Consider the following 14,010-nt stretch of genomic DNA (forward strand, 5'->3'; position numbering starts at 1 on the left):
TCAGTGAACACAATAACACTGGACAGGTGAAAACACTGAACGCTGTCTTTCGCCCCTTGAAAATGGAGTCAATTTAGATTTAGATTTTCTTAGAAAAAATAGATTTTCTTCAAAAGAAATAGATTTTCTTTAAAAGAAATAGATTTTCTTCAAAAGAAATAGATTTTCTTCAAAAGAAATAGATTTTCTTTAAAAGAAATAGATTTTCTTCAAAAGAAATAGATTTTCTTTAAAAGAAATAGATTTTCTTCAAAAGAAATAGATTTTCTTCAAAAGAAATAGATTTTCTTTAAAAGAAATAGATTTTCTTCAAAAGAAATAGATTTTCTTTAAAAGAAATAGATTTTCTTCAAAAGAAATAGATTTTCTTTAAAAGAAATAGATTTTCTTTAAAAGAAATAGATTTTCTTCAAAAGAAATAGATTTTCTTTAAAACACAGATTTTTTATTCTTTCGCATTTTTTTCATTTTTTAAAGTTTTGTTGACATTTTTCAAATAATTTGTAATGATTATTACAAATAATTGGCGATAAGTAAGTGAGAAAACCAATAAAACCTTCCACTGGAAGTTAGTTAAACTGACAACAGATGTTTCCACTGGGCGCAGTAGCTGGTCGAAACAGCGTGCTGCTGCCCATAGCAAAGACGACACAGCTTGCAGAGCAAGCTTTTATTGTGACAACGTTTCGCTCTATGTAGATCTTTATTACGAAACGTTCTCACAATAAAAACGTGTTCTGCACCTGTCGTTGTTAACACAATCTCAAACTCCTCCACCATAAAATATACCAAAAAAGCACATACATACATACATACATACATGCATACATACATACATACATACATACATACATACATACATACATACATACATACATACATACATACATACATACATACATACATACATACATACACTAGGCTTGTACTTCCATTCTTCTCCCTTCTTGAAATTGCTTTATCTCGCTAACATATATTTTTTTCACTGTAGTCTGCAGAGAATGTCACTCAAGCTTTCTTCATTAAGTTAAACGGTGAAGATTTCTCTAGCTCATTATTTTTCATGGCACCAGGCGTAACATTCATATAACAAGGCATTACGCCTCCCTGGACAACCTCTTAACACTGCATGACATGGCTAGATGCAAGGGACGCTATGATAAGTCATTCGTGTGACTTATTCAACACGCTGGTCGCTCGTGGGGCTGTAAACATCCACTCTGCACTATTACCAACCACTCGTTCCCATTTCCCTGCTCTTAGCTACACGATACTCACAGATCTCGTCAGTGAAGCTGATGGTCACACTGGATGCTGATTCACCGCTGATAGTGTGCAGTTGGTAGCATCTCAGACGCTGCAGCACGGTGTAACACCATTTCCATGCTTCTAACTACATCTGGCTTCCAGCACCACTGTAGTAACACTATTACCATGCTACTAACTACGTCTGGCTTCCGGCACCACTGTAGAAACACCATTAACACGCTACTGTCACCATATTTTGTTTCCGGCAGCACGATAGTGACACTATCACCACGCCTCTGCCACCACATCTAGCATCTTGCAGCACAGTAATAACACCATCACCACGCCTCTGTCACCGCATTTAGCTTCTGGCACCACTATTGTAACACCATCACCACACCTCTGTCACCACATCCAGCTTCTTGCAGCACGGTAGAGACACCATCACCACTCCTCTCACTACATCTACTGACTCCACTACCACCTCACAACTTGCGTTACAGGGACACCATTATGGCTGCTCCTACACATCGCGCCCATCAAGAACGAGAAGGACATCGTGGTGCTGTTCCTGTGCACCTTCAGAGATATCACGGCGCTCAAACAACCCATCGAAGCAGAGGACTCTCGAGGTAAGAACTACTGTTGGTGCTTAGGTGTCTCCTGCAGTCAGTCAGCTCGAGAGGGAAGGAGACGGTGTCAGAATGCATCATTTCAAAGCAATTTATACAATGTTTTACTAGCTTTTAGGAGCGCTGTGCAGCTTAACAAGTGCTGGCGCTGAAGTAGATTCCATGCAATAATATATGTTTAAATCTGTGAAGAGTCAAACACCCCATGGAGGGTTGGAAACGAACAGACTTTTGTTTGTGTAGTTTACTAAATGTCTGATAACCAGCTCACTTCAGATTTCTTTAAAGGGATATTCTTTAACATGACAGCACAATAGAACCTCTCCATATGGTTATAACTGTGATTTCTCAGTCAAGAGTCATGTGTCTCTGTCGAAGTAAAGGATGGGATGGGCGGGGGATAGGCGGGCGGGCACAAGGGAACAGAGAATCACTCTTCCATCAGATTCACCTTTTGTCACACATTTCCCACCCTCCTAATTTTGGTTATCTAAATTGCAGTCCCCTACAAATGAAGACTTGTTACTTGGGCTTAGTTGCGGCCAGGAACAGAGCACACACGCTTGCAGGCATATTATATATATATATATATATATATATATATATATATATATATATATATATATATATATATATATATATATATATATATATATATATATATATATATATATATATATATATATATATATATATATATATATATATATATATATATATATATATATATATATATGTCGTGCCGAATATGTAAAACTTGCGATCTTGGCTTAAATAGCAACGCTCATCTTGCCATATAGGACAAGTGAAAATTTGTGTATGCAATAATTTCGCCAAAATCATTCTGAACCTAATGAAAAACTATATTTCGTTGTGTTTGTTTAGTATTAAATTATTTTAAAATATATAAAATATATCTAGTTGGATTAGGCTAAAATAAATTACGTTTGTTATAATAAGGTTAGATAAGTTTTCTAAGATTGTTTAGTTGCAAAATTATAAATTTTTACATCAACGTTAGTGAAAAATATATATCTTTAAACGTATAAGAGAAAATTTTAGAAAGAACTTAATTTTAAAAGAGTTCTTGCTAACTGACCAGTTTTACATATTCGGTACGACATATATATATATATATATATATATATATATATATATATATATATATATATATATATATATATATATATATATATATATATATATATATATATTTGTTACCACGAACAAGTGGAATTTAATCAACACTGCGGCTAACCAAAGGATCGAACCCGTGTTGTTTTAGCTGGCCTCATGGCGAACGAAAATTCACGACGCTCTAACCCAGTGGACCCACTAACTCACGGTCCAGTGGGTTAGAGCGTCGTGAATTTTCGCTCACCATGAGGCGGGCTAAAACAACACTGGTTCGATCCTGCGGCTAGTCTCAGTGTTCTTATTAATTAAATACCATTTGTTCGTGGTTACAATACTATATATATATATATATATATATATATATATATATATATATATATATATATATATATATATATATATATATATATATATATATATATATATATATATATATATACTGCGAGAGCTTAATTAGACGCAGTGTAGCTTTGCTAATGGATTTTAATTGAAAGTCAGTTTTAGATGATAAAATCCATCAAAGCATGAGACTAGCTGGCCTTGTTATAGTGGCTGTGGACCATCAGCATCCTTGGCGGAAGCAGGACAAAATAGCTGTCAGATGCCCTACACTGTTATGTTTATATTCACCTTCCTTTAACACCCTTCAGATTCCAGTTACTCTCAGCTATTATAAAAAGTGTTATATTGTAAGGATATATTATGTGTGTAGCTGAAAGTTTATATACATGGCACCTGGCGACGTTTCTGATGTTTTGGTATGTGCAGCGACCAGCGGGGGGGAGTGAATTATTGCTGCCACTTTACATTAAATGTTTTGGTCACTGTTTTGGTTTGAGTTCGTTCTCCGCCGGCAAATTAACAAGGTGCATTCTTGTATGTCATCCTAGTTAGGTGCACCCTTATTGTCAGCTTATTTAAGTAGACTTCTCTGTGTCAACCAAAATATGTGCAGCTGTCAGTGTCGTCCCGACTAAGGGCAGCTGTCAGTGTCGTCAAGACTGAGTGCAGCTGTCAGTGTCGTCCCGACTAAGTGCAGCTGTCAGTGTCGTCCCGACTAAGTGCAGCTGTCAGTGTCGTCCCGACTAAGTGCAGCTGTCAGTGTCGTCCCGACTAAGTGCAGCTGTCAGTGCCGTCCCGACTAAGTGCAGCTGTCAGTGCCGTCCCGACTAAGTGCAGCTGTCAGTGTCGTCCCGACTAAGTGCAGCTGTCAGTGCCGTCCCGACTAAGTGCAGCTGTCAGTGCCGTCCCGACTAAGTGCAGCTGTCAGTGTCGTCCCGACTAAGTACAGCTGTCAGTGTCGTCCCGACTAAGTACAGCTGTCAGTGTCGTCCCGACTAAGTACAGCTGTCAGTGCCGTCCCGACTAAGTACAGCTGTCAGTGTCGTCCCGACTAAGTGCAGCTGTCAGTGTCGTCCCGACTAAGTACAGCTGTCAGTGTCGTCCCGACTAAGTACAGCTGTCAGTGTCGTCCCGACTAAGTACAGCTGCCAGTGCCGTCCCGACTAAGTACAGCTGTCAGTGTCGTCCCGACTAAGTACAGCTGTCAGTGTCGTCCCGACTAATTGCACCTTTCAGTGCTCTAACAACACACCATATTCATTGCTGTGAGCCCGACCACGTGAAGTGTTTCCATGACACTTGCAACACCACAAGTCACACTGTGGGCCAGACAGGAGGTCATTAAACTCCGTATTCCACACACCCGTTACTACGTGGTCACCACCTGGTCACCACTTGGTCGCACCTGGTCGCATCCCCCCTCTCCCTCTTTCCACAGGTCGACCATCTTAGTATAGTGTTGTCGGGTCATTAACGTGGTTTGGGCGTGTGACCTCCATTTCTTACGTGGGTCACGTGACCTGAAGAGTGTTCCTGCTAGCCTCTTACACGTCTTGAGTTATACAAGTATCTTCTATTACACAAAAATGTCACATACTTTATGTATGTGCGTACATCTCTTGTGGTCAGATACTGAGATTTTTTTTTAAGTATGACCTGTGGTATGAGAGGTGCGAAAGGTAATAGAGTTGAATGAAAGTTCATCAAGGAGTATACAAGTGTAGCATTAATGTTTATGCGAGGTAATGTATGCATATGTTCCTCTGACGCAGGAGTATGCTGCGTCAGAGTCGTAAAACAACGGTGTTGTGACAACGTCACCACACAGTGCAACATAATCTGACAGGACTTGAGTGGTGAAGCACCAAACTGTTCCTCGGGAGAGAGAAGAACGCCAGGCTGAGACAGTTGTACCTGTGATCACCTGGCCTGGTGACTGACCAGTAGGGAACCACACCAACTTCAACCTCAACTTTTTCCACTGTTCATATAGTGGAATGAGTTGTGATATTTACAGAGCAGTTTGACCATGTAGTCACTCAGCGCTAATAACAGTAAACAAGTTTACAACAGACAATAACAAACGGAGATAAACTTAACTAAAAATACAACCCACAAAAACACTCACTACAAATAAATAATATACCAAGTTAAGATAACCTATATATTTATTAAAACTCTCATTAATGATTATTGTTAAAAGACTTTTTTAAAAGTTCCCCGAGATTCCTACGGGCACCTCGGTAATTAGAAAAACCATGTGACATGCCGCTTCCTGTGTAGCACAGGAAGTGGCATAACACAAGCTACACAGGGGGATAAGATCCTCCCCCACACTAAATCCACTATAAGGAAGATGTTTGTGTTTAGTCCTCAGTCGACAGAGGTTCGTTGCAAAACGGCGATTCTTGTGCGTGTGCGTGTGCGTGTGCGTGTGCGTGTGCGTGTCTGTGTGTGTGTGTGTGTGTGTGTGTGTGTGTGTGTGTGTGTGTGTGTGTGTGTGTGTGTGTGTGTGTGTGCCATGTGCCGTAATACCTTCAGCCCGGGCTTGCCACACAGATAGAGGTATGACAGATGGTGCAACTAGACAACCACAAAACCAAGGAAACAGTGCACCCAACAATGAAAGTAAAGGCACATGTCAGGTGTGTGGAGGGTATCGGGCACTCAACAGTAACGGCCTTAATCGTGTACACAAAGGGTGTGTGGATCACATATGGCCGCAGTAGAGAGCAGCCTCCAGCCTCCAGAGGCAGAGAACAATTCGAATGGCAACCTCCTCACTTGCAAAGACATGATGACATTCTAATCCACTGCCAGCAGCACCCCATCTCACACTCCCGTGTGTGTGTGTACTCACCTAATTGTACTCACCTAATTGTGGTTGCAGGGGTCGAGACTCAGCTCCTGGCCCCGCCTCTTCACTGATCGCTACTGGATCCTCTCTCTCTCTGCTTCCTGAGCTTTGTCATACCTCTTCTTAAAACTATGTATGGTTCCTGCCTCCACTACTTCACTTGCTAGGCTATTCCACTTGCTGACAACTCTATGACTGAAGAAATACTTCCTAACGTCCCTGTGACTCGTCTGAGTCTTCAGCTTCCAGTTGTGACCCCTTGTCCCTGTGTCCCCTCTCTGGAACATCCTATCTCTGTCCACCTTGTCTATTCCCCGCAGTATCTTGTATGTCGTTATCATGTCTCCCCTGACCCTTCTGTCCTCCAGTGTCGTCAGTCCGATTTCCCTTAACCTTTCCTCGTACGACATTCCCTTGAGCTCTGGGACTAGCCTTGTTGCAAACCTTTGTACTTTCTCTAACTTCTTGACGTGCTTGACCAGGTGTGGGTTCCAGACTGGTGCTGCATACTCCAGTATGGGCCTAACATACACAGTGTACAGTGTCTTGAACGATTCCTTATTGAGGTATCGGAACGCTATTCTCAGGTTTGCCAGGCGCCCGTATGCTGCAGCGGTTATTTGGTTGATGTGTGCCTCCGGTGATGTACTCGGTGTTATGGTCACCCCAAGGTCTTTCTCCCTGAGTGAGGTCTGTAGTCTTTGTCCACCTAGCCTATATTCTGTCTGCGGTCTTCTTTGCCCCTCCCCAATCTTCATGACTTTGCATTTGGCTGGATTGAATTCGAGGAGCCAGTTACTGGACCACATGTCCAGCCTCTCCAGGTCTCTTTGCAGTCCTGCCTCATCCTCGTCCGATTTAATTCTTCTCATCAACTTCACGTCATCTGCGAACAGGGACACTTCAGAGTCTATTCCTTCCATCATGTCGTTCACATATATCAAAAATAGCACTGGTCCTAGAACTGACCCCTGTGGGACCCCGCTCGTAACAGGCGCCCACTGTGTGTGTGTGTGTGTGTGTGTGTGTGTGTGTGTGTGTGTGTGTGTGTGTGTGTAATGAAGGGGTCTATACGTTATGTACATACAGCATGCATATATATACAACCTATGCACACTTTGTATATTGTGTACATTTAGTGTATATACACAATTTGTGGCATATACATATATATATATATATATATATATATATACATATATATATATATATATATATATATATATATATATATATATATATATATATATATATATATATATATATACATATAGTGTTTCATTATTGCAGTCTTGGATATATACATAGTGAGTAGTATACACATTGTGGTGTAGATGCGTGTAGTGTAGACACCGTGTGGCTGAGTGGTCACGGAGTAGGTCCCCGCCCTTTACACTGTTTATCCAGTGTGGCGTACACAGTTCAGTCCCGTGCACTCCTTACACAACTGGACGGTAGTCGAACCCAACGCTCCGCCTGTACAAATTCTGTACTCTACTGCTAGGCTGTAGTGGTTACAATATGAAGGTGACAATCTGTCTATTTAGTTAATATATAGCTAATTTTCTCTTTCAAGAAGAGTACAAGTATCTTCATGTTGTGTGTGGCACTGAGGAGATTATCAGATGGTGCCACTGACCATCCAGGTGTCTGAAATGAGAGACCTAATGTCTATAGAGGTCTTGTGAATTGTGGTTTTTACAGTGTGTGTAGTAGATTTTCACTGTGTTGATAGTGATATGGTTGTGGTGGTGATGGTAATGGTTGTGGCAATGGTGGTTGTGATAATGCTTGTGGCGGGGGCGGAGATGGTCACGGTGGTGGTGATGACGATGTTGGTGCCATTCAGAATTTTGGTGAATGGGTCGCGAGTCCTTGAAGTCTGGTCTTGGGGCAGTGACGGCATCACCTAACCAAAATCACTGTCCAGTGAACAAGACAAGTGGAGGAATCATGTGCATTCCATATCTAGTGGAGCCTGGTAGACAGTCGGGGCTGCTGCATTGAGTACCTCGGTTTGAGGCCAAGGGGTGAACAAGAGAAGTTTCACGAGGGAAGGTACAAATACGATTTTCTTCTTCCACAAAGTGGATCCCCACAATATGATGTAGTCAGCACTTTCTTCCAGTTATTTAGGTTGAAATGCCTTGCTGTTATTGTGGTACGCAATAATCGCGAACGAGCGATGAAGGATGCAAAATAACCATAGGTGGAGTTGAATGATAGCTCTAGGCCTTCCGTACTGCAATCAGCACATCTTCAGAAGCTTGCAATATTGCAGAAATGAGTAAGAAGCCCTGACTCCCTACTTATTTCTGGTGCCTTCAATAATTCACAACTATGGGCTGCTGCTGAAGTTCATTAAAGTTATGGAACGTAAATAAGCCATTTATAAACAACATAATGTGACTAGACTGCATCACAGGCTGCAGATCGTGTCATTACGATTTCTTGAGTCGTATCAAATTTAAGCTTTGTTTTTCTTCCTCAATGAGTTTTGTTCATCTAGAATTTCTATGCCTTCATTGTGGGTTCTCCACTCCCGTGCTTTCAGGATATGTCCTCTTTCCCTACTGTGGCTTTAGGTAAGGTAGGATGGGTGTTATACGGGCACACTGTTCCCATAGTGTGTTGGGCCTGCCACATCACTACTGCTGACACTATAACTCTCACAGGGTTCACACTCATACCTGACACTATGTTCCACCTCTATCCAAACAAATGTGCTCTTGTATTCATTTTCTTGTGGGCATAGTTGTGGCAATAATGACTGTTACACAGACGTAGGGCCATCTGTTGTGTCCTGACTTCCTTGGATGACTCTTATAAATGACTAGGTGCAGTAATACCTGTCCTACGTTGGTGCTCCATGGCCGTGGATGGTGGTCCATGATAAGGATGGTGGTCCATGGGTAACCATGATGGTACTCCACCAGGTTATGCTATTATTCACCCCAAATTCGTTATGTAGGCAGTAGTGAAAAGGTAGAGTGATCGTAATTTAAAGCTGAGTGGTAGTATCTTCCTAAAGTTGGTGGTACTTGGCAAAGAACAATGGCACTTTCCTAGGAAAGGTGGTACCAATTAATAAATGGTGGTACCTGGCTAGGTGGTGGGGGAGAGAGAGACAAACAAACAAAAAGAGGAGAGTGGGGCGGGCAGGTGATGACTTGTGTGTTATTGCAGCCTCGGACAGCACGGAGAGCTCTGGGGGAAGGCTGCCAACCAAAAGTAGGTACCGATGGCCCGTGCCTGGCCACCTAGTACCGTGCGCCCTCCTTCCTCTACCCACCTTCCCCTAGCTTGATTCACCTTGTGCTCCCATCACTCCCACGTCTGCAGCTCACAGGAGGAACCACCGCAGACTCTGGCACCAAAGCGCAACTCTGCTTAGCGATGTTTACAAATGCAGAGGGAACTGCGCATAATTATTTTAACATGTTAAAATGTAATGGGTCTTTAAGGTTTTCACGAAATTCAGCTGTGGCGAAGTGGGCGGTGGGCGTAGCATGACTCAGAAGGCGTGGATGGTTGCAGCCCCCCGCCCCGCCCTGGTCATAAGTACACGCCAGTACCTACCTTGATGTAAGTATGAGCGGTGGGTGTGCGGGCGTGGTGGTGAAGGAGGATGAAGGGGGCGAGCGGTGCGTGGGCGGCCAGGGCAGTACGTGTTGTGATGGTGCTTGTCGAGTGGTTGGTGAGTGTGAGTTGCTGATGCTGATGCTGTTGCTGCTGCTGGTGTCAGTGTGCCTCTAGTACCTCGCCGCTACGCTAACATCATACCCCTGGTGCCCGTCACCATCCCTTGTTATGCCTTTCCCCCCCCTCTCACCCCTATCCTTCCCCCACTGTATGTGTTGGCAGGACCGCAAACACCTCTCTCCATCATTGTCAAGGACCACAGCCAGACTGGGGACTGGAGGTCCCAGCAGCTATCGGACTCCTGGGCTTCGTCAGTCTCTACTGGCTCACACAAGAAGGTCGCCTTTTCACGACATACTAACAGGAATTTATTTCCAAGCAATTGCAATTGTTCTTTATAGTCAATTTAACAACAAAGAAAAAAAGGATCTCAAGTTTGTTGATGTGTGGTGATTAGTCAGACTGATGGAGTGAAGAGTTTGCACTGTAAGACTAAATTTCCAAAAATCGGCGATGATTAACTCTGTATTGCCCACACTGGATGTTGTATGGTGTCTTTTTTTACTATCTAAATCAACCATCATTATTGTCTTCCCTGAAGGGTGTTAACTGGACCCGCGGCTGCCTGTTGTACATAGTGCGGTGTATATGTGAATAGTGTGGGAGTAGCTAGTGCTGGTAGACGCCTGGTGTAGTGCCTAGTGCTCAGTACCACACTCCTGCATCATCCTCTCCCGCTCACACACAGTTGGATCCTCAGAGCCACCCCACCCACCTGTTGTATCCTCCCGCTGCGTCCCTCCCTGGCAGAGCTCACCCACCTTCCTGCGTCCCTCCCTGGCAGAGCTCACCCACCTTCCTGCAGTTCAGACTTACAGTACTTAGTGAGAATGTCATGAGTATTGGCATCCCTTTTTTATTTTTGCTTTGCTCTGGTATTGTTTTGATTAAAGGGGCAATAATTTCCCCTCAGAAATCATCATTAACCTCTTGATTAGTATGAATAGATCATCTGTATTGCATATATATATATATATATATATATATATATATATATATATATATATATATATATATATATATATATATATATATATATATATATATATATATATATATATATATATATATATATATATATATATATATATATATATATATATATATATATATATATACTGATAATTGATAATTGTACAATAGCGTGAAAATATATGACAAGAGAGCACTATTAATATATACATGGAATCCCTATCATTACATCATATTGCATGACCTTGTCAGCTGGAACCATAAAAATAAGTCAGGTTTAACCATGAAGTAGAATTACCTGACCTCTATTGACCTGACCATGGGAGACGATTCCGTGCAGTTTGAAGCATTTTCTGATGTACCGTATTTTCCGGCATATAAGACGCATGACCGAATTATCATAACGCTAAATCAGTAAACATATTCAAAGGGTTAATTACCGTCTTACTTTATGCTCAAGTGTAACACAAAGCCTACCCTTGACCCTGACCTTGGGCATATAAGGCGCAGGCTGATTTTCCAAGCCTTTTTTGGGAGGAAAAGGAGCGCCTTATATGCCGGAAAACACGTTGTTTCAACTTTTTAGCTAAATTATGGCTATAATTCATTGTAAAAAGTGTTATGGTTAACTTTCTGAATTAAGATAATGCGATGTGGATTAATTTTTTCCATAAAATGCAACTGTAGCAGCAGTTGTCATTAAAAGTTTGATACTGACCTTAACTGACCTGACCCCTGGAGGCTAACACCTGACCTTGACTGACCCGACCCCTAGAGGCTAACACCTGACCTTGACTGACCCGACCCCTAGAGGCTAACACCTGACCTTGACTGACCCGACCCCTAGAGGCTAACACCTGACCTTGACTCACCTGACCCCTAGAGGCTAACACCTGACCTTGACTCACCTGACCCCTGGAGGTTAACACCTGACCTTGACTCACCTGACCCCTGGAGACTAACACCTGACCTTGGCTGACCTGACCCCTGGAGGTTAACACCTGACCTTGACTCACCTGACCCCTGGAGGTTAACACCTGACCTTGACTCACCTGACCCCTGGAGGCTAACACTTGACCTTGACTGACCTGGCCCCTGGAGGTTAACACCTGACCTTGACTGACCTGACCCCTGGAGGCTAACACCTGACCTTGACTCACCTGACCCCTGGAGGCTAGCACCTGACCTTGACTGATCTGACCCCTGGAGACTAACACTTGACCTTGACTTACCTGACCCTGGAGACTAACACTTGACCTTAACTCACCTGACCTCGGCAGACCTGACCCTGTTAGACTAACACTTGACCTCGACTGACCTGACTCTGGAGACTAACACCTGACCTCAACTCACCTGACCCTTGAGACTAACACCTGACCTCGACTGACCTGACTCTGGAGACTAACACTTAACCTCGACTGACCTGACTCTGGGGAATTTGAGGCCCATTATTCTTCGTCCTTCAAATTTTACTGCCCAGCCATTTGGAAATGTACCTTGTTGAAAATAACCGTGCCCTTGCCATAGGGCTGCCTCCGCTACAGGGCTGTAAACAGTACTATACATAACAGGAATGCTCAGCGTGCCCCTGCCATAGTGCTATAAACGGTACATTACTTGTACAAACTCCAATACTCCGGGAGTCCTTGTCGGGTCACCACATGGAGAAGACCCGGGCCAGGACCCGTCCTGGCAAACCTACATGAACATATTGAAATTAAATTGTCCATCAGATTAAGTTCCTACTGAGGACTTAATTATTAACCTCAGTGCCTCAGATTTGACGACCAGTTTGCCGCTATCAGTATCAACACAATGGTCATAATTACGAATATAACAGAAGATACTATTACTGTTTATCTTCACCGTTCTAACGTTTCGTGTTCGTTCACAAACTGCTTCCAACATCTTCCTCTTTCTCCCTCGTATACTCTTTTTTGCTACAGTGGTCGGGGTTATCCACTCATGGTCAGGTAATATCTCCTGGTGGTGAAGACTGACACACCACTTGCATATTCCAGCTGAAGACGCCATGTGATATAGAGTAGTAAAACCCTAGTTCCCTGTTTATGTTAAATAGTGATTTTCTGTCAAACACACACACACACACACACACACACACACACACATCATATATATATATATATATATATATATATATATATATATATATATATATATATATATATATATATATGTATATATATATATATATATATATATATATATATATATATATATATATATATATATATATATATATATATATATCGTGCCGAATAGGTAGAATTGATCAATTAGCAAGAACTCATTTAAAATTAAGTTCTTTCTAAAATTTTCTCTTATATATTTCATTGTTTTTGTTTATTATTAAATTACTGTAAACTTATCTAAAATATATTTAGTTCGATTAGGCTAAATTAAATTGCGCTTGTTATAATAAGGTTAGGTAAGATTTCTAAGGTTTTTTTGGTACAAAAATATTATTTTTTACTCTAACGTAAATGGAAAATGTGTATCTTTAAACGTATAAATGAACATTTTTGAAAAGACCTAATTTTCAATGATTCTTGCTAATTAACCAATTTTACCTATTCGGCACGATATATATATATATATATATATATATATATATATATATATATATATATATATATATATATATATATATATATATATATATATATATATATATATATATATATATATATATATATATATATAATGTTACGTAAGTGAGAGTGTGAGTCTATTGTATTTAATATATGAACGTGGCTCTATTTCATGATCTGCCTACATGACCTGATCTCTGGGTCTGTCATGGGCATCTCACTACTGTCGTGTTCTCTACTCTCAAGCTGGCCTCAGCAAGTTCGCCAAGCTGGCTCGCTCAGTGACGCGAAGCAGGTCCGTGCTGGTCACTCAGTTCTCCTCCCACCTCCCTGTCATGAAGGACGTGGCCAAGCAATCCAATATCACCCATGTGAGTATGCCACTTTCCCTCGTGTGTGTATGTCGCTTCCCCTCAGGTGAGTATTATGTCACTTTCATTTTCTCTGACAGCCTTCTCACGTACACAACTTGTCCTCTTAAAATTGTGCCTCTGTGTTGTTGTGACTG

At 41.7% G+C, this 14,010-nt stretch overlaps 1 protein-coding gene across 7 annotated transcripts in view; it reads left to right on the forward strand.

The window, feature by feature from the left end:
• The window catches only part of LOC128700302 (potassium voltage-gated channel protein eag), a 480,722-nt gene that overhangs the window by 390,267 nt on the left and 76,445 nt on the right, over nucleotides 1-14,010 (forward strand). For 4 of the 7 annotated variants that reach the window (XM_070100036.1, XM_070100042.1, XM_070100037.1 and 1 more), the window contains 3 exons: nucleotides 1,752-1,880; nucleotides 9,403-9,447; nucleotides 13,749-13,873. In XM_070100036.1, coding sequence (XP_069956137.1) covers nucleotides 1,752-1,880; nucleotides 9,403-9,447; nucleotides 13,749-13,873 — 299 coding nt within the window. The remainder of the gene's footprint in view (nucleotides 1-1,751; nucleotides 1,881-9,402; nucleotides 9,448-13,748; nucleotides 13,874-14,010) is intronic. The other 3 variants (XM_070100039.1, XM_070100040.1, XM_070100041.1) reach the window with 1 other exon arrangement.

This window comes from Cherax quadricarinatus, chromosome 71 (genome assembly GCF_038502225.1).
Source record: "Cherax quadricarinatus isolate ZL_2023a chromosome 71, ASM3850222v1, whole genome shotgun sequence".
In the NCBI taxonomy this organism is placed as follows: Eukaryota; Metazoa; Arthropoda; class Malacostraca; order Decapoda; family Parastacidae; genus Cherax; species Cherax quadricarinatus.